General features: G+C 30.7%; 2 protein-coding genes across 5 annotated transcripts; one reads left to right on the top strand and one right to left on the bottom strand.

The window, feature by feature from the left end:
* Window positions 1-153: 153 nt before the first annotated feature.
* LOC110993738 (1-acyl-sn-glycerol-3-phosphate acyltransferase alpha) lies at window positions 154-8506 on the top strand. The gene is made up of 5 exons (XM_022260100.2): window positions 154-705; window positions 1190-1323; window positions 1656-1837; window positions 4060-4228; window positions 4660-8506. The coding sequence occupies exons 1-5, from the start codon at window positions 515-517 to the stop codon at window positions 4830-4832; spliced, it is 849 nt and encodes a 282-aa protein (XP_022115792.1). The 5' UTR covers window positions 154-514; the 3' UTR covers window positions 4833-8506.
* A 649-nt stretch (window positions 8507-9155) lies between these two features.
* On the bottom strand, window positions 9156-22106 carry LOC110993734 (1-acyl-sn-glycerol-3-phosphate acyltransferase alpha). Of its 4 annotated transcripts, none has more exons than XM_022260089.2 (8): window positions 21853-22106; window positions 19217-19308; window positions 18321-18409; window positions 17266-17399; window positions 16130-16311; window positions 11545-11710; window positions 10625-10775; window positions 9156-9258 (listed from the first exon to the last, which is right to left on the bottom strand). In XM_022260089.2, the coding sequence occupies exons 2-7, from the start codon at window positions 19274-19276 to the stop codon at window positions 10630-10632; spliced, it is 777 nt and encodes a 258-aa protein (XP_022115781.1). In that variant the 5' UTR covers window positions 19277-19308; window positions 21853-22106; the 3' UTR covers window positions 9156-9258; window positions 10625-10629. The 4 variants fall into 4 exon arrangements, with proteins under 4 accessions (XP_022115781.1, XP_022115779.1, XP_022115780.1 ...); XM_022260087.2 differs by having other exon boundaries at window positions 19187-19308; window positions 21853-22105; XM_022260088.2 differs by having other exon boundaries at window positions 19187-19308; window positions 21957-22103.
* Between the last annotated feature and the right edge of the window lie 274 nt (window positions 22107-22380).

Here is a 22380-nt window from a genome sequence, read left to right as displayed (position 1 = left end):
GTCAGTTATCAAAATACACTAAAATGTCATATTATCGATATTTGTAAGTCAAATGTTAACTGTCAACTGAAAATTAAATTTTACAATTCTTTAATCTGTTTAATGTTTATTGTTTTTAGTTTTTACTAAAGCTTATTGCTTATGGTTCGCGCCGGGCGCTGCCGGTATTAATAATATTAATTTATCTAAACACAAGTCAGTTTTAAGTGAATATCGTTTCTCGTATAACTTAAAAGAAACCAAAAATGTTGTGCATTAATATGTTTATAAAAATCTGTAAATAATATACTAATAAACGAAATTCTGCGAATCCACAAATATTATTTTAGACAATAATAAAACATTTAATAATGATTACTATACTGTCTTGAGATACGAAGTCTTCAAGCTGTGATACATATTATCTTAAAATATTGTAGATAATATTTAATTTAATAATTATTGACAACCCAACGGTTTTCCCTTCTTTGTAATTCTGCACTTCAAGTGTTTCATGAAAATACTTCAATAAAACATGTGGGACAAAATAATCTACGCATTTGTTATAATGCTTGCTACTTATATACTGAAGCAACTATTTTCGGAAACGCCAAATAATATTAAGTTTCAATCGAAGTTTCTCGTATTTTACATTTGGACTTCCTTCGTGGCATTATTTACCTTACCCTTTTTTGTATTTCGTCCAAAAAACGTGAAGAACTCGCTGTGAGTATATTACACATTTGTTATATTTCCCTGCTACAACTGCATTTAATTTTTAAATCAATTGATTGTCAACAAAGGTTTAGTTGTAGTACATTGCTCCATCAAAATTTTAAAGATTGATACCTGCTTAAACACTTATGCAGTTTGTATCAAGTCCCACAATTCCTTAATAGGGCATGGTAAAATATATACAAATATGTTTAAGTTTTGCTCATAATTTTTCTTAATTGCTTTAAACTGCTTGTGCTTTTTAATCCAAAGTAATGGCTAACTAATAATCAAACCAATCTACTGGATTATTCAGACTAGAAACAGATAAATATATGTATATGCAATGTAAGGTATAAAGTTTAATAGTCCAAAATTAAGTTATTCCTCTTAAACATTTTCTATTTCTTTTAATTATAATTCCATTTTATTTTCATTTCCAGGCAAATAACTTTAATAAGCTATTATTATTATAAACATTCTTAAATTATTACAGATGTGGAGCCCAAATCGTTAAGCATGTAACCAAATTAATTGAGGTCAAATGGCATTTACGGAATGGCAGGATATTGGCTGAAGATAGGGGTGCAGTTATCATATCAAATCATCAATCTTCTTTAGACATTTTAGGTATGATTAATAAATTCTTTTAATTTTTATCTTAACATTCTTTCTGCTATTTTTGTTACCTGAAAGTATTGTATTTAATTTATTGTCAGTACAAATTTAGTCAAGTTTTATATTTACAACAATGTTATATGGTTTGAAGTAACTTAAAAATAAAAAGCTACATCCATAGTATAGCGCTTATTTTTATGTTTGCTAATATAACTGTAAATTTACATTTAATCATTTGTTTTTGAACACATAAACTTTATAAGCTTTTTTACACAAAGCTCTAATACTAAATATTCAAAAAAAAATTCACTCTCATAAGAGTTTTTATTTACTGTTTATTGCAGGCTTGTTTAATGTATGGCATGTAGCAGTAAAAGTTGCAGCAATTGCAAGAAAAGAACTCTTTTATATCTGGCCATTTGGTCTTGCCGCATATTTAGCTGGAGTTGTATTCATTGACAGGAATAGTACCAAGGATGCATACAAACAACTTAAAATTACGTCAGATGTGATGATAAAAAATAAGGTATTTTCAAAAAACTTAATTTGATCAATATACAATACTCGTCAATAAGATGTAACAGAAGAATTTGTTTCTGTTTTACTCATTATTTTTTGCCTATTCTATGTTCTCTAGAGATTAATGAATTATTGTTGAATTGAAACTCTTAGATATATAAAACAAAAACTAACCGTAAGTAAGTCATCATTTTCCAAAGTTAAATAATACTACTGTATGTTTTACTCTTATACCATCAATTAATTTTAATGGTATATATGAACAATATAAAAAAATCCTAATCAAGTAGACAAAGTCGAGTATATCATAACTATTAATGGTCTTTTGATAGCAAAACTATCTTAATATAAAAAAAATTGTTTCATTTTGGACAAATTTGAAATAACTAAAGTTCCTGTATTTAATACTCATCATACACATTTATTATCATTTAAATTTATGGTATTACTAGTAGCTACCCACACGCAGCAGGCATAAATTAGTTAATGTATAAGAATCATACATATTTAAGGACAGTTCACACACCTACTCTCCAATTAGACAATAAACTTTGATTTGACCCAAATTAATCATTTGATCTGTGGCAATCATTCACGAGTTTCGTCAAGCATTTGTATATTTCAAAGCGATAATCTCAGTTTTTTCTATTTAAACTATGCATAGCTTACAAAAATCTATCTCTACTATTTTCTAACATCAACTATTCCACTACTTTACTTAATCAAAAATACTTCTTGAAACAATATAATTGATAACAATTATAAATATACAATAAGTCTTAATTCGTTTCATAATTATCTTTATGGTAGTAGGGTCATAAATCTGTGTTTTCTTGCTAAGACTGAAATTGTCTAATATAAATACAACGTAAATACCATTTTATTAGTAATAAACCAAATGCAGGTAACCTCACCTTGAACTGAAGGTACAAAGAAACAATCAATACAATGAATATAGCAGGTACATATATTATTCAAACAATGATTTTCTTCAATAGTAAACTAAATAAGTTATAGAATGTTACCCAATTTGAATTTAATATAATTACATACTAGTATTTAGCAATATCATCAATAATAATAATGTAATAAAAAAAATTGAGCAGCGCTATCATAGATTATGGATGATTTTTAACTGTAAGAGTTGTGGGTCTGCATCCTGGCCATGTAATTAAACTAATTCGCTACTCTGTATGGGTTTTTGGTCAAAGACTGCAACATAGACAAATAATCAGTCTGACACATCTCGTCGTTTTTTGGGTTTGAGACATGTTAGTTTCCTGACACTGTTATCCTTCATCGTACACGTGATGAAAGATGCGCACATAGACAGAAAGTCCATTGGTGCACAGCCGGGAATCGAGCCTACGACTTCAGGAATGTAAGTGCACACTGACACTACTAGCGCCCGAACCCGATAATTAATCCACAATCTCAGATTGAAAACAATCTGAGATCAGACCGTGACAGTCGATCGATGTACATCGCAAACCAAACCCAACCCGAAGACAATCCATTTTTGCCGACGAATAGAATGAAATCTCTTCGCTCTTTACACTCATATATAATTACATATTAATGTGAACCAAATAAAGTAAATAAAACCGTACAAATAATATTAAAATATACATGTCTATCTTAAAAACACATCAAATCGCTTTTTAATAATTTTAAAAACTGATAGAAGTTAAAATCTTAAGATAGGATATTGGTACATTTGAATTGTCATTTTCATACAAAGGTCTATCCACATACACTGATTCGATCTACCATGGATAGCTTGTATCGACAGATGGCTATTACAACCCGACGATTGGTTATTGGCACATTTTATCAATAAGTGGATTAAGATGTCTATCTCAGATAGTCAAACATGGATTGAGATACGCTATTGGGTTTGGGCGTAGGATAACTTTAGTGTAGTAAAACATATATCTTTCTAATGGAAACAGTTACGTTTCGCCGGAACTAGGAACTTCAGCGTACACGCATTGTAACGCTCGGGAAACTATCAAATCGTGATAATTATATATATATGACTAGTGCGTATTGCGTATTTTTTACCGGAGTACGATACGTAATTACTACACGTAGTTATTCTGTACATAAATGCACTTTGAATTGGACTATTATTCTATAGAAACATCGACAAATCGTGGTAATTACGATTGATATATCATACACTCGCTTTTTAAACAACCGAAATATCATTGCTTTTTTAAATTTCAGACAAAAATATGGATATTTCCCGAAGGAACCCGAAACAAGGATTTTACTAAGTTACTGCCATTTAAAAAAGGCGGTTTCAATATAGCTGTTGCAGCACAGGTGCCAATCATTCCAGTTGTCATATCGCCATACTATTTTATTAACAGAAAGAAAAATATTTTCAGTAAAGGTAAAAGTTTGAATAAACTGAAAAATTTTGCTTATGATTTTGAAATGCTAATAGTCTGTAATGTTAGGTCAATGAAAAATGAACAATGTATATTGAATTTGAGGGGTCATAGTTAGTTTATACTTACACCAAACACACAAAATCTAACCCTTGATGTTACCCAAGAGTTCCCGGCGTATTACTTGTAGGTTTGATTCTCAACGAAACTGTTTCTGGTTGAGAGGAACAGATGCAAAAAAATATTATAATGGAAGGTGGAAAATTTAGTGGCCTTTTTATCAACAAAGCAATTTTTCAAATTCACTTCAAAAGCGAGTAATGTTTGCCACATTACCTGCAATTTAAAAAAAAACCTAGAATTAATGACCTCATTACTAAATACGCTTAAAGATATTTATTGCCTAACACTTCATGAAAACCTATATTTCTAGGTCACGCCATAATCCAATGCCTAGAACCGGTGCCTACAAAAGGTCTAACAATGGAAGATGTACCAGAATTAATAACAAAAGTGAGGAATATAATGGAAATTGCATACAAGGAGTTATCAAAGGAAGTCATTAGTGCCTTACCGCCTAACTATCCCTTAGAAACTGAGGACTGAAGTATGTAAATTCTCGTTTGAATGATAAACAAATTACGTGTGTAATTGGGTAAACCAAATCTTTCAACAGGGCTACTCTGTAACTCAAAAAACTATTGTGGTTTCGTTATATCCATTTTATCCTTTATTTGCGACATCTACTCGTAGAACTACATCAAAATGGATTTGCGTCTTAAGATGACGTCATAATTATTACTTTTAAAAGCATACATTTTTCTTTACAGAGTAGCCCTGGTATTAAAATCTCAAAAATAACTGTAATAAGATATGTACGAGAAGCGCGTATTAGAATTAAGATGCTAAAATTCTATTTATACCACAGATACTGCCGATTTAGAAAGTAAAAATAACGCTTGTTATCTATCTAGCTTCATTATAGTCAACAGCGTTTAGTAATAATTCATTTGTTTTATGCCATTTAAATGTTTCTCATAAACATTTATTCTGTACTAAGGAAGCAACTTTTGCTTAAAGGGTCGTCAACATAGACATTTTAGTCATTCGTGATAATCGGTTCAGAAAATAAATTCATTAAATCTGTCTGCACTATCGGTGTGTAAAATAATGCAAGCAAAAGTCCCTTTTCAATACATTCATACAAGTTATGCAATATCTGAAACCACAAATCTCACTAAGCGCAAGAATAGTCAATCAATCTTGTGCAATAATCATTAGTTTAATAATGTTGCCATTTATTTTAGGGCTATATATTATAATTTAGGTATGTTTAGTTTCTAAGGCTAAGTCGTTCCAATCGAATATTTGGATTTATAAGACAAAGATGCTCACTTTAAATTAGTTTTGATGTACTCCTAAAATTATCAAAGGGTCACACTTGAGGTTGATCCTTAGTGGCTTATAGTATTATTATTTACGAAAATGTTACGCATTTTTTCCGACTTCATCCCAAAGCTTAAGAACAATTAGGTCAATTATACAAACTATCACTCAGAGTAACTTTATGACTTAACGTTTTCTTTCTAAAAATTTATTATTAGTTCACGATATATACGACCTTGCCTATTGATCAGTCCTTAAATAATTAATCATAGACTTCGCAGGGCCGTTTTTTTAAATATATTTATCTCAATTGACGTAATGGACGTACATTCATTTGGACATTTTGTTTATGAAAGGTACACCACAGCTTTCTTTTTAAAACCATTGACAATTTCTTAATAAAGTATAAATGTTGCCGCTCGATGGACGAGGACTGCATACACAAACATGTTTTCTAATCCCGCTAAATAACAGTCGATTTTGCTTACGAAGGTCGTGAAATAAACGTGTTCTTACTAATTTAGGTTTTTAGTTCTTGTGAAGACTTTTTTAATAGTTAACATGAAATAAATGCCGTTTATACAAGACTTTTGTCTATAGTCAAATATGTCGTAAATGTTCTTGATATTAGACTTTTAATATTCATTCTTTAGAAGTGCGTTCTACAATGAACTTGACGTATTTTGAATTATTGCCATGTTTTACTATCTACTAATAAATAAGAAAACCAGTCAAATCCATAAGTATTAATTAATTTACTAAGTTTACATATATTTTACGTTTACGTTAGAATAATAACTATTGCAGCAAGAGGCAGTTAATTCCCAGAGAACTACATGCGTATAGATGCTATAAATTGTAATACGAATGTAGAATACGAAATTCCTTGTATTTCTACAGAATAACAATCATTAGTTAATTTAGGCTTATATTTTACTCTTACCTTCATACGAGTGCGCGTGAGTTGAATTAATTCATTGTATTGGTCAACAATGATTTATTTGGTTTCTCAATTGTCTATAGTTAATTAGTGACCCAATTGTATATTATTTTTAATCAATTGTATTTTAATTTTATTTAACCTATACAAGTTGCTACAGTCCTAAATATTCTCAGAAATTCGTCATAAAAATTTAATCATCAGAGTTCGGACTCTGTAACTTCCAGTATTGGGATCGCCCTAATCTCATGAACGAGTTTTTGTTCGGCGCGATGTTCTCACATCATCGCTACGAAATTGAAAGAACAACATCGAATTTGCATAGAAAACATTAAATCGGTATAGACAATATTGGAAGTAGCAGACAGGCCATTCGACAGTTACGAGATCGATACATAATTCGTACAACAGTTAATACAATAAAACGTATATTATAATCTTTAAAAAAAAGTATACAGTGTGTGTATGGGCGGTATAGCTTAACTTAAGCCTCCTGCCCCTTTGCTCCTAATTATTAATATTTAAATTAACCAAAAATCTATAATTTTTGGTTGATTGATTGAAACCAATTCCTTTAGTTTAAACAGTGTAATATGACTTAGTTATTGAAAAGGGGGTAAAGACTAGGGGGAAGCCAACAGGCTTTATTAGCCGTTAAATAAACAGCCTAGCCTTTTTACTAAACTTCGCCGTTTTACTAACGGCCTGAAAGATGTTTCAGCCTGTTGATCAAACAGCTAGGCAAATGACTTGGATCAATGACGTTTCATTACTTACCTTGTTTGTTGACTGTTTAATTAAACTTTAATTACACTTGTGCCACTCTCAAACTCGATACGAAACTCTTCAAACTGTCAATATCGCAAACCACAACTTTGATGGTGCTTTTCATAGTTTCATGAAAAACAACAAGTACAATGGAAGAGCGTAGTGGCAAGGATAATGTGAAATGGACTCAAGCGATTTAATTTTTAAAGGAATATTATTTACGTCATGTGTTTCTTCTTTTTATTTCTGCCAAATAATGACTATCGTTCGAATGGCCTAGCTTTAGCCAGCCAGTTTTTAATGTTGTAACAAATGCTAGGGCTGAATGTCTTACAGGCCGCTAGTTAATCGGCGCCTTTTAGTTAAAATTCTAGGCTGTTTATTGAACGGCAAATTAAGGCCGAGGTGTCAAGTCAAAAACGATTTTTGTCATACACAAGGTAACTTTTTTTTATAATAAAAAGTAATAACTATAGTAAAATACTGGCCACTATTAATTTTTATAAATTGAAATTGTTCTGGCACGTGTGTTAGCAAGAACTAGCCAAGTTATAAGATATAATTGTATAAACTGGTATTATGATTAATGTGTGTTTGTGATTATACTAGTCTATCTGATTGACGTAGGAATATTTCAAGTAATTTTTGATACATTCATGTTACTGAATTTTTATATCTAACTTTTCTGTATTTAGTGGACTTATATCTGAGATATATTTTTATTGAAAGTATATTTGATGATAATTTTTAAGGGATTAAATATAATATTATATAGATTGATAGCTTTCATAATTTATTTCTACTGAATTTTGTGACATTAATATTGATGATGTATTTTACAATATTTAGACGAAAAAATATGAATTGTTTATAACTCAAAGATCTATTAATAGAATGTATGAAACATTTCTTATTCCAGTTTTCACTTTACAAACACACACTGTGTTAAACGCCATAATATGTATTATCTTAGCCATGGTGTTGTAACTCATATGAAAAAACTTTTTCGTGATTTATTGCTATCTGTGGCATAGTTTACTCTAGATATAAAAAACTACGCTTTAGCACATATTGTCCCTTATTGTAACTTTTGTGTTTTTAATTATAAAATATTGTAATTTGTGATATACCTGTGTTTTAGAGTATGGTCTTTAGGGTTTACGTTTTTGTGTGATCATTCAATTTTTTTTGTACTATACAAAATTATATTTCAGTACTACTCTTTATCATAGTTTCATATAGTGTCTAGTAAAATAGGAAGTTTTAGTTTCTTAGTTAATAAGGTTTGTATGGGGCTTTTAGATTCGCATCCGCTGATGTTAAATGCGCATTCGATATTTAGATCGGATTTTACGATTTTCCCGACGGAAGTGTTGGAAGGTATTAGCTTTCCAACCCCGTATTTGGACACTCTCTACATGAACGCTTTTGCCAAGCGCTATTAACCATGACGAGACCTATACAAAAGTTTTTAATCCAGTCCAGATTTTCTTTTTAACGAGCTTATGGTACAGCTACTGGTATGAATGTAAATGGTCCTTCAATTCAATCGTTTATAAACGATTGTCTATAACGAAACTTTTTTTTATATATAACGGGGGGCAAACGAGCCTGCGGGACGCCCAAAAAGGCAGTCGTCGCAGCCCTTAGACGCCCATTTTTAGTGGGTGCGTTGCCGGCCTTTATTTTTGCCTTTAACTCATATAAAACCGTAAATCTTAGGAACCATGCTACACAAGCAATATAATTTTTGTTGCCAAACACTATTTTTGTATTATTTGACAATGTAACCAAAATAAATGTATATTAAGACAAGGTTGTATAATTAAAAAACGTTTTAGTAAATAATTTATTGTATAAAAATAATATTCATAAAAATACCTATAACACCACGAACATTTGAATTATCACAGCCCCGTTTCTCGTTGTCTCAACAACCTGAAACAGAAAATAATAATGATTCGTATATTCTAACTTTAATTATTCTGACGAAGCTTTTTAAACCTTCGGTAGACACATTTCTTGGTCTGTTTCATACAGGCAAGGCACATTTTCGATCCCAGGTCCTTGCAAGTTATGCGCCAAGTGCGTTTACCACTAAGCCACCTAGGTGATTATAATCTAGTTTACCGACCCCTATGTTTGGTAAATATCGATATCAAGGCCTAAAACTCTCTTGATAACCCAGGTATCCCATTATCCCATTTGTCCCGCCTTTTCGTAGAACGCGTTTTGGCCAAAGCTCACCGATATCCAGATAAACGAGCTAGGTCTGGATATTCATAGTTGCTCACCTCACATTAAAATCGATTTTTGTTTAGTTTCTTGTTGTTTTTTTTATAGAACAGGGGGCAAACGGGCAGGAGGCTCACCTGATGTTAAGTGATACCGCCCATGGACATTCAATTCCAGAGTGCGTTGCCGGCTTTTTAAGAGTTGGTACGCTCTTTTCTTTTTTTACTAGAATTTTTTTGTTTTGTTAAATATATTTAATATCTGATCTCTTCGTGTATGTCATGTTTGCCTATAAATGCTTGTCAAATTCAAATTAGTATATAGAGATTTTTTTGCGATGTAACATTGTGCTGAGCGTTGGCAAGCTTTTTATCAATAAAATAGGGTTATTAAAGAATCTTTCATAGGTGCGTCTTGATAATAGATATTATTTATTATCTTATTGAAACACTACACTAAACGTTTAACAACAGAGTACATAAATTTGTTCAATTAATGCCTTCTGATAATTTCTTAGCAAAGTCCATGAAATGGTGACATTGGTAACCTTGATTATTACGATCTTGTTTATACCGATAACAAGGTTATAAACTTTCCGATGATATCAAATATATAAACATACCTATTTTTATACAATTTAGACCTTCATCTTGCAAATTAATTATTAACAATGATTTATATTCTTAAAAACAAATCTCAATAAATAAATCCATATGTGGATATTAATATAAAGAAATGTATGTCGAATTATATAATTTAACTAGTGACCCGCCCCAGCTTCGCATGGGTGCAATGCTGATGAAAAGCAGGTTTTTATTATGTATGTTATTTCCGTCGCTGGAACGCTCCCATAATATACGCGACATATACCATATAGACATATACCATCACGGACTTTTCTGTAGATCTTTTCAATGTGTACAATACTTAGTACATTATTTTGATAAAAGTCGTAGGGTTCGTTCTCAAAAATAACATAATAATAAAATAATATTTAAAAAAAACACAAAAATAAGTGAAAAAGTATGTGTAATAAAGATTTTCCTTACCAATAATAGTGCTGTCATACCTTAATCAACCTTTTCGTGCATAGGTCTCCGCCGACGTCCCTGTAAACTCCTCTTGCATTTTATTTTGTACAACTTCAATCAGGGATGAGATTTCCTCCTTTTTAACACCTTCAGTCTCGATTAATGGCAATATTGTTATTATTATTTCCCCTGAAAAACAACAAAAACTTATTTTTATTTTGTCTTTTATCGCATGAAATATATTTATTTATTACAAAAAAACAAACATTATCCTTACAGACTATGCCAATACGATAATGTCGAGAATCATTTAATAAAATGCATATATTATACACAATATCGCTTCTGTGAATTCACTCTGCGAACACACAAATATGTCGATAGTATCGGAGACAGCATTCAGTAGGCCGTGACGTTCTGGATATGATTATATTACGAAATAACCCTGAGACTTGGATGTAACAATAGTCGACACTTAGTCGGATGTTGTTATGGTAATTATTTTATAAAAATAAAATGCCTTTGTTCTCAACAAAATGCAAGCACAGGTTAATTGATCATCAGCTTCTTATACAAATTTAAATAAAACCTAATTATAACATATTAAATCTAAAACAATATCTATGTATTATTCTAAATATTAGATAAATATGTCGTGAGATTGTAGAACCGATTACAATACATATTGTAATCTGTAAATTATCTTAGGTTCATATTCGGTAGGTACCTATATTATCACATGATAATTTTATGAAACACCCAAATTTGACGTTTAAACGTCTGTTTCGTCTTAAAAGTCGGAAAACAGTAAAACAATTTATTTTATTTATAATTTTAAATTGTCAAAAATGTTTCCAAGTGATATATAACCGAAATTAAGTAGTTGATTTGTTGTTACGAGCCAAACCAAACAATATCCAGATCGTATCATATTGTTTTCTAGAAAAAAGATTCTTACCAGATCCAAACCACGGCCTCTTTGAGTCCAAGTGGTGGTATTTGGATACAACCACGGGTTGAATTGGAGCTCCTGCGTTCATCGCTACGTGGAAAGCACCTTTTCTAAATGGTAAAAGCTTGTCACCAGAATGTCTCGTTCCTTCAGGGAATAACAACAGTTTTCGCTGAAAATAAATATACAAACATTTTTATTTATCTCAGCATCTCCTCTCGACAGCGTTAATAACAGGTTCTTACAATCTTTAGGCAAGAACTCCTAAGAATGATTTTTTTTTCAGTATTTTAAATATTCCTGTACATTAAATGCATTTATGTTCCGAAACATCAATTTTTATTTTATTGAATAAATTATTGTATACTTCAAACGTAATGCAATCTACATAATGAATACGTAGGTCTACGGTCGGTGTACAACCCAAAGATCCCAACATTCGAATGTTTAAACATGCTATTTTGCATATACCCTCTAAACAGAATCCATTTTTAATAACATATAAATTTAGGGGAGAACTTAAATATCAAGTAATTGTTATTGTTGGTATTGCCATATTACAAAAATCAAGATTGTTGCGATACAGACCCCCTGAATTGTTAAAAAAACAAACAATCAATTATCGCTTAACGTATTAAGTGATTATCGATTTTTAGTCATCGTTTGACCAACAATACAAGTTTATCTTTATCTATGATATCTCTGATCAATTTGTGGACTTTGCAACAAATATTATGAAACCCCGGTCGCCTATGTTTATACGAAAAAGTACTGAACATATTTTTGCACGGTTTTCACATGTATTTACATTAAGAGAGATTTGATTTCAGAGAGAATGTAAATGTAGTGGAGCCTGTCACTGCAATATGGTATTTGACAAGATTGTAAAAGTCGGATAATTTATTAGTGTATAAATAAAGCTTTAAACATTCTTAATTTCAGGAGTGCTTCTTAAAATATCGTCGCACCAGCCCTTACGACGTACCTTAGTTGTAAACGTAAAAAACGTCAATATATCATTCTTACATCATTCGATTATTAAATATTTCTATAAAAACACTGTACGACAAAATTAAACACCAAGATAGTAGCTCCCTATAAGAGATATCTTAAACATTCGAACGAATCGAATATTATTTTCAGAAACGCTCTTCATAATCTGACATAAGTGTCATGTGACTGACGTCTGTAGATTGTATACAGATTACACTCAATAACACAATTAATACTGTGAAATGGACTTTTGACTGTTGCTAGCAACAGCAACAGTCTGTTGACAGTTTCATCTAATATATAAAATTCTAGTTTCATCTAATATATAAAATTCATGGGGTTAGTAACCGAACTCCTCCGAAACGGCTCGACCGATTCTCATGAAATTTTGTGTGCGTATTGGGTAGGTCTGAGAATCGAACAACATCTATTTTTAATCCCCCTAAATGTTATGGGTGGTCCACCCCTAAATTTTTTAGACAAAATTTGACGTTTTTACGATGACGATACACCATACAAAAATACATGCAACCCTAAATTTTCACCCCTCTACAATCATCCCTTATGTTTTTTTGTTAATTATAAACTTTAATTTTTTGGCACAAAAACATGGCAAAACAACGTTTGCCAAGCTAGTCTTCTAATAAAATTGCTTAAATATAACGTATTATTAATGTGTTTGAACCAATATTTTCCTTCATTACCTAGTTATTACAGAAAATTGCACTAAAATAATTGAAAATACAGATTTTTTATGTTACGTTGCTTTTTAAAACGTGTATAAATATTGTAAATAATTATAAACTTCGTTAGTACGGTATATTCTTAATAAGGTTTTATTTCTTTACCAAATAGTTCATAAAGGTATGTAACATTTTATATCAAACAAACAATCAACTATAAATGTATAATGTTGATAATGAAATAACAATGACCAATTATTTGTCGAGCGATGACCTTATCAAACCTGTGGAATGTTCTTTTCCCAAGAAGTAAATTTAAATACAATGAAAATATAGGTTAAAGTTTTATACATACAAAAAGGCTACATCTTATGACACCGTAGTTAATTTATTTAATTGGACAATTATTTATAGGCCTTTATGCTTCACTATTTTTTAATAACGATGTTTTACATTACAAGCAAGTGGTTTCATATCATTAAATTTATTAACTCTAATGTAGAGTGCACGTTTTACCTAATTGAATCACGTAATGTTTTCATTTCCATGAGTCGAAAATCTTGTAAAAATATGATGTGATCGTTTATAACGTGTTATAATGTCAAAAACGTAAATTACGCAACTGTTCATGAAATAATTAACTCAATATATTAATAACCGCGTGCTTCGTTAATGATAGTAACACCTCTAAGGTCAAACTAATTATCACATTTATAATTCATATAACGTATCAAATCGATATAGAATATAGTATCGCAAAATTCTTAAATATTTTGTATTATTTAAAGCCAGTTCATGTAGCACAAGTTACGCCATGTTAAGGTTACCCCAACTTTCCTATAGACAGCTTTTCTTAATGGTAATCTAATTATACTTGATTAATTAAAGCACTGATTTATCTCTTCACCACAGCGTAAACACTTAAATGATGCGATCGAAATTTTAATATCGTAATTTTACTCCGTGGATTCGGTAGTTTAAAGAGGAGAGTTTACTTAGGGTTACGCGAAGGCCCTGAGTTCGAAATGCGGTAATTGATTATCGTATCTAAATGTTAAGGGGAAACTTAAGCACTTGGCCGTTGTGGAGGAAGGTGCTGCTCTTCCTCCTATCTTCGACCAGTATAACCACTAACTCGCCGGCCCGTTCCCGACTCGAAGGCCCATGTGGCGTACAGGGTGACTTAAAACTAACGGAAACGCGAACATACGTCGTTCATACAGAATTTGTATAGTTTCAGCACATTTTAGTTTTCAAAATATAATCCTGAACCAAATTACATATGTATTTATTGGTAACCGAGTTCCTCCATTATACGTTTCATATATAAAAATATCAACAGAATCTAGAATCTAAATTCTAGATGAATAGTGATAAGATATTTTTTTTTATTGAATCGAAAGGAATTTGAAAATTATCGTCGTCGTATCGTATAAGCGTGTTGAAACGATACCTAACTTTCGAGATACTGAAATGCTTATCAGCAATAAATGGTATCTTGTTTTGAAATCGACAAGTATGACAGTAAGTTGACCCAAAATACGTCGCTTGTTTAAGCAATTTTATTCAAATGCCTTACTGCTAATTCATATCTATATTTGAATCTATTTTGAATTAAAGATTAATCTATAACAGTATATGACCTAAAAATCGTACATATGTCATATACTAGTAAAGCTAAATAAACTTCCATAGATAAAATTGTTTTAAACTTTTAAAAATATAATTCAGTTGCAACAACTCAGGAATGTTTTTCCTGTAGCTGTGGATTTCGCTCTTATTAAACATTCCTTCATTTATTCCATACCTACACTCATAGTTTATGCGAATAAATCAATCAGGAAAACAGTTTATATATAAAAGAACAAATTACGAAGCCCGCAAGAAAAATGTGAGTAATGACAAAATGATGTTTTGCTTATGCAAACAATAGGATGTTTACAGATCTATTAGCCGCACGGAAAAAAGCATACAGAAAAATGCCTTGTTAAATAAATAATGCAAATTGTAGGACGGAACGGTATTTCTAAAGAAATGTTTTTCATGGCGGGGATATTGTATGACTTTTAACTGTAAAATATAAATAAAAAAATCACCAAACCCAATTACCCTTGAAACATTGTTGTTAAACGTGTTTTTCGTGTTAATAGGTCCGCCGACTATTGAGTGTTTATGTTACTAAATTTAAACAATACTAATTTGTTTCCAGTATGGCTTAGTGATTAACGTACATAGCGGGCTTTTCGAGCTAAGGTTTGTGTGAATTACGGTTCGAGATGCAGAAATGTTTGTGTAGTCTGCGTTTGCGTCTACCATAATAGCAAATAAATTGAACTCACGGCTTTAGGTCGACAGACTATACATTCGATTACGAAGTTAAGTGAACCGTTTGAAGAGATCCCTTTTCTAAAAAATAATAGTAAAATACCCGCAATGTACTGTCCGTTAAAATATTTTTTCTTTACTGCATTATTTGCATACTATATATGGACAAATCATTTCTAATAATACTTCTTAACATTGAGCTGCATGAAAACTACTTATTGTACCAGTAACTGATTTTACAAATATGTTTACTGGTTTTTAATTATTATCATATTCACTAAACACAGGAAAATGTATCTCCAACTGTAAGTAATTTGCGTCGTAATCGTAGTTCTAGCTGCTTTTCGTTTACATTTTCCTATGACAATATAATATATTAACTGTGTGTATATATATACATATTAAATATAAATATATCTACAACTCATAATTCGATATGTATTCAAACAATTATCATGAATATTATTCCTTTGAAACACGCAATCTTTAGTCGTTATCATTAAATATTATAATTGTTAAAAATTGAATGATTATTATTAAATCAAAATAATATTTATTTTTTCTGTGATAACAGTATAAAAACAACGAACCTTTTCCTCTTGGACAACTTTAGTCTGTTGATTGAGGACAGAACGCGCTGAAGAGGCGGACCCTCGATCAATAAACACTGTGCCCCAAAGCCAAGCTGCGGTGCCAAATGGTACCAGGAATTGTAGAGAGCGCTTTGACACCACCGTGCATCTCGCCATTAAAGGCCATAGCACTGCCAACACTGAAAAAAATAATTAACGTCTTCATTTAGCCTCAATAATGATTACGTTCTTGTAGTTCTTCTCTTGTTTTTCTTATGAAAAATATTTGAAAGTCATATCCTTTTTATGGGCTGTCACAATTATTAATATTATTGCCAAAATCAATGACGATAGTATGAATATAATATGAGGTTAGGTAATATATTTTAATATAACATTTATTACATTGAAATAGAATAGGGATTTATCTACTACGTTACAAGGTCGACGCATTCGTCATATTATAGTAAAGTCCTTGCATGACAATCAACTGAATGGGATAGAAACACATTTATACGTCCGATTTAACACGATTCGTTAATTATGCATTCTAGTAACAAATATAAGTGTTATTTTCTACGATACGGATATAAATACATTTCTATAACTAGTAATTAAAACTAAATAAATACGAATCGTTAATGCATTTAATAATTGCATGCTATATGAGTTTTAAGTTGTGTAAATGCAATGAGTAAACTTGTGCCAATGTTTGCCAGCATAAAATAAAATCATAAGATAATGCTGGTTATATGTTGTCTGCTACCCATTATTCAATATCGAAAAGTATTTATACTCTGACAATTGAAATAAATATTACTCTAAGATAACACATGTAAACAAATATGTACCGAAATATAATTTCAATAAGTACCTACTGGTAAACACTATATCGAATAAATTATTGTTGTCAAAAATTGAGACACAAAAAGGCTGATTTAGACCAAAAAAAATGTTTACTTCGCAACCTTGTGTGTATAAAGTTAATTATTTAAATACACGTATTAATAGTTACGATTTGTATAGTAAAAACCAAAGTGTTATTAGATTACGTAAATTTAATTAATTACCAAATTTGTAAATAAAAAAAACTACAGATTAAGATTAATTTTTTTTTTTAATTTTAATTGTCAAAAACTGTCAAAAAAACAAACCATATAAATCCAGGCTGCTTTGATGATTCAGTAGGACTACAGCGCCTCTGGAATCGTCAACATTCTCGGTTCCACGAACCGTCCAACGAATGCCGAGCATACGAGCCGTCATCCGTAATAAAGCTGCTGGTATACTAAAATAATTTAAACAATTCACAGGTTATTGTTGACTTAACAAAACGTAAAGCTTAAAACAACTAAACTTTTTTGGACTGGACACTTACGCTGTTCACAGTGGGTTCTGGGTCTAATGGTCGGCTGGTGAAATCTTTGTATATCATTTGTATTATGTATGTTGTGTTACATATAGTATTCATTGTTTTTCACTTAATCATTTTTATCAACCCGAAAACGGACCGTGAACTGTAAGTGTGGATCCAGCCATAAGTTAAATTAAGTAGTAAATTATCAAAGGTCTTCTTTGTTGTTATTTAATCTACCGTATCCTTTCGATAGGCAACGAGTCTGCTAGTAATTGTTTATTTCTCAAATTGTTTAACCCTCCAATCAGAAACAATAATTACTGAGCCTAAGAATCAAACCGGTTTATACATGTGCATTAACGGCTAAGCCACGAAAGCGTTAAAATATACAAGGAATCATATAAAACGCACACTTATCGCTTGGACAAAAACTATTAACTCTGAAATAATTACGGAACTTTTGATAGAAGAAAATTTCAAGAACTGACAATATATTAAACGACAACTTTATCATATCAAACCATTGAGTTCGCTAATTCGCTGGTATCGGTGGTTTCTTAATAAGTTAAGTGGGCCATGCGACATTGAGTTTGATTCCCAGTCGAAGCGTAAATTGGAATTGGATATGTCGTAATTAAAATAAAATACCTACTTACAAAACTTAGATTCTAAATTTTAAAAAAAAGTTTCCTCGAAATTCACATTTAAACATTTTATTTCAATTTACAATATAATAGTGTAACGAGGGACATATATGGTTTTGTAAAAATACTTACAGAAAAATAAAATAGTGAAGATCTTTCTTAAGTATAATTCGTTAGGGTAATAAAGAGCATGCAACAGATAACTTACAGCGCGTTCTTGGGGTCAAAAGGTTTAAACAACATCAGGGGTAAAGGCGCAGTCGCAAATATAAGAGATAGCACCACAAACAATGTAAACTGGAACAACAAATATTTACACTCGTTAATATTTACGGGCGGTCATCTGTAGACATGATATGAATCAAGGAAATGTCAAACGTTATGCAGAATACTGGTGTACTTTGTACCAGGAATTGATAACGGAAAACCCATTTTTTTTTTATGTTCACACAAAATGTGAAGTATTCAAATCGTTTATTTATTTACGTTTACCTAAAACACACATTTAAAAAATTCAGGTTACGTAAGTTATTAGGCAACGGGCGGCCTTATCGCAAACAAGCGATTTTTTCCAGGCAACCCTTGTATAGAAAAATAGTTAAATCAGAATGCACAAGTGTATAAATAAACAACAAAAAACTTACATTTAACACTAGAAATATGCTTAGTAATTTGCGTTATGTAAGATAATTTTTTCTTTAAAAAGGTTTGAGTGCTCAAAAGCAGAAATTAAATGTATGTATATACATTCGAATTGTCGATTACACTAGCTAAGCAACCATTTCTTATCACTTATGTGGAATCGTATTTTGGTAGTAACATCTGCGACATCACTGCGGTATGGGAATCACATTAACTCCCGCTGTCACGTGACCATTTTCATACAAATTCGTTTGACGGTAGTGGGTCACAGCTGTCCCGAAGGGATGTCTCAAGCCCTTTATTTATCTATTCTGTGGGCACCAAACATCCTTAATTTCTGACCGACACATTTTTATCACGTCTTTATCATTTTGCGATCATTTAAAATTAAATTAAATTTGATTATTTACTATAAATTCTGAATATTCTCACCTTAACATAATATCTAACAGTAGAACTTATGGAAAACAAAATGATCATAAGGGCCATAACACAGCCAAGTACAACGTCGAAGGCAGCCATTTTTAAAAGTGGATCATCACATTTATGATTACCTGAAAAAAAATAGAAATTTAAGGAACTTCTCTAACTTATCCTTTTCTTTCCGTTTGATGTATTTCGTTATTTTTTCTCGTGTTTAGTTTCCCTACCTTTAACTTGAAACTGGCCTAAAGCTATAAGATAATTTAAAAAAAATCTTCTCTAATCTATTAATATTGTTTGATAATAAAGAGTTCTAGAAGGGAAATATTATATGCATATGTTTTTTAACGGGATCAATGTGAATTTTCTAATCCCAGTCCAAGACTCGATTCCGTAAATCAACAATCACCTTACGTTCCGTTACTTAGTTACAAATAAGTATGACCTGGAAATAAATCGATTAATTAATTTAGTGGGTTGGATTTTAAAATCATATACAAGAATTTGATAATACTGATTATGTAGATGTCTCGGGGGACCTTGATTGGAACACCTCCAAGTGATTTTCTCTGCCGGAGTTGCGTCGAAGTATTAAAAAAAATAAGTAGTATATGATTTGAAAATCGTTACCAATAATTTAAATTTTAAATATGTACATTGTCAACATTTAGAGTATTTCAGTATCTATGCATATTTTTATTTCTTAAAGTGAATTTTGTAGTTCTAAGAATTTTTATTTTTGGCTACTTCTGTGCAGTATTCTAAACATAATTAATTTTAATTACCTACTTAAAACTTTATATTACATAACATCAATTAAACTTAAATTTGGTTTCAGTACCTGAAAAACCATTTTCTTTATAAAGTTTTACGCACTCAAGGCAAGACTGTGACTTAAGATAGTTTATGAGAATATGGACCTTAGTTCAATTACTTTTTTTAAATATTTTTACAATTCTTTAATCTACGGGCCGTAAGTCGTAACCGTCAGTTTTATAAATACTTACAGAATTTTCACATTATTTAAAATTGATTTTTAAATAAAATTTCAGAACAAGCAAACCGTTTACACAATATGTTTGCAAATCTAACACAATTCAATATTTTAAAGCGTCTTAATATGCCATAATTTATTATTACTACAATTTTCGTTAAATAATGACAGAAGTGACTTTCAGGTATTAACGACAACTTTTATTACAGACAAAAAACTTGATTTTATTTCAGGTATAGAACCATTATATTAATCCTCTATGACTAGGTAATATACGGCGAAAGGCTGCAATGTTTTATGAGATTATTATAATGACCATAACTTGGATGTTTCTACAAGATGATTCGGATGTTTTGTATATGAAAGTCGGAACTTCGTTACAGTTTATAATTTTAGCTCAATTTAAATAATTGTGAAATCGTGAAATTTAAACGCGTTTTAATCGGCTTAACGAATATTTTATGTTCTCTTTGACTTAGTCGTTCAAGCAAATTAGATACCTATTAACAAATCCTGGGTGGTTTTCCAGCGAAACAATAAATCGCAGGTTGTTTGTTGCAGGGCAGGATATTATTTTCAAAATCAAACATGATTATATGTATTATACGTGATCACATACGAACGTCACTTTAATGAGTTAAAAAGTTACGTTTAACAAAGATTTTGTTTTTATTACTAATATTTAAAATTATGAATGTGTATTAACGAAACACCTACAAAATTCATAATTCTATTTAATTATATGTACTAACACAACGCAAGCTTATGTTAGGTACCTTATTTTTCTCACGTTTCTCTTAATCAATTAACACAGTTATAGGCTGCACGGTTAGACCACAGCAGCCTATAAATGTCTTCATTAAATATTGTATATACACCTCCACAAAATTTGTTATACATTAAGTCAGCAAGTATAATTCAAAGAATATTAAGCTATGAGTTTGTCAAACAATTCTTTAATAAAACAAACAGTATCATCATTGATTGATCTAACAGTGTGGCTCAGAGTGTTTAGATCTAGTATCTAAGTCCTAACTATATTTATGATACCCTTTTGATAACCTTCGTTAAATCATTTTCTATTATCGTTTTATATCGACATAATACTTGTAAATAAAATCGAATAGTAAGTCACAGAAATTTTTGTCAATAAATTAAGCGATTGATAGATAGTTCATAAACAATTTAGACAATCTTATAAAGTATTTTAAGCAGGTGTCTTGATCTATCAAAACTATGTGAAACTAGTAGAGTGGGCGCAAAACAGGTATACATTTCAAATATGTACGTAAAATTCAATTATGATTGATTTTTATGAATTATGTAGTCTTAATTGATATCGTATTTGGTAAGCTGTTAAGATCGTGTTAAGAGTATCTATAATTTTCAATACAAGAACATGTTCAACTTAAGTAAAAAATATATGCACATGAAAAAGAAACAAAAACATTAGTAACCGTTTTGTACAAAGTATTTGGTTTCAGCAGACATAATAATGAGAATGGTACTACTCAGCATAAAACAATAAAATCTATATTCATTAGTTTAATATCTATGTTCTCAGAAGAAGTAACGATAACTTTATTAACATTTGAAAATTTAAAACTACTATTTTTCTTAAAAATCAATTATAATTTTTATATATTTAATCCTATTACAATAATAATTTATAACAACTTACATGGAAAGATTGTCTTCTTAATTACGCTGGTAGTAAAAGTAAGTATACGAAATTTATACTGCTTTCACTTTAAAATTAAGATGTTTGAGACGTGCATTTCATACCTTATTCCGATAACACTGGCGTATTAGTAGTTCAATCACAATACTGACGAACGCACACCACTATCTTACTGACTCAACGCAAATGCGTTATGAGGTAATAATGAGGCACTCTGAAGAGTGAGGCCCGTTGACTGAGGCCACTCTGATCTACAACGCCATTTTAAATATGAACTTTAAACAAAATAAATGATAAGACTAGAACGCATTCATTGGTTTTTTTTACACATATCTGCTACCCACTACCTATAGATACGAGTAAACATAATTTCCTGCCATTTATCCCTTTCAATAAATTGGTTATTTTGTAAGTATATTGCGTAAATTGGTAACATGTGTATTACCTACTAGAAATAAAAGTAAAAAAAGTTAATATATTATTATCATTATTATATGGTCATTTAAAGTTCTCACATGTATTAAGATT

The sequence above is a fragment of the Pieris rapae genome, chromosome 12 (genome assembly GCF_905147795.1).
Source record: "Pieris rapae chromosome 12, ilPieRapa1.1, whole genome shotgun sequence".
Classification (NCBI taxonomy): Eukaryota; Metazoa; Arthropoda; class Insecta; order Lepidoptera; family Pieridae; genus Pieris; species Pieris rapae.
This window is presented reverse-complemented; position numbering and strand designations above follow the sequence as displayed.

What these genes read in the sequence shown, in the direction of transcription:
- LOC110993734 (XM_022260087.2), bottom strand. Translation starts at nt 19,276, where the DNA reads ATGGCTGCCTTCGACGTTGTACTTGGCTGTGTTATGGCCCTTATGATC. An exon ending in CTGTTAGATATTATGTTAAG is followed by an intron (nt 18,410 to 19,186) that starts GTGAGAATATTC and finishes TTGTTGTTCCAG; the next exon opens with TTTACATTGTTTGTGGTGCT. An exon ending in GAGGCCGTGGTTTGGATCTG is followed by an intron (nt 10,776 to 11,544) that starts GTAAGAATCTTT and finishes GTTGTTTTTCAG; the next exon opens with GGGAAATAATAATAACAATA.
- LOC110993738 (XM_022260100.2), top strand. Translation starts at nt 515, where the DNA reads ATGTGGGACAAAATAATCTACGCATTTGTTATAATGCTTGCTACTTAT. An exon ending in AAAAACGTGAAGAACTCGCT is followed by an intron (nt 706 to 1,189) that starts GTGAGTATATTA and finishes AAATTATTACAG; the next exon opens with ATGTGGAGCCCAAATCGTTA. An exon ending in ATCTTCTTTAGACATTTTAG is followed by an intron (nt 1,324 to 1,655) that starts GTATGATTAATA and finishes TGTTTATTGCAG; the next exon opens with GCTTGTTTAATGTATGGCAT.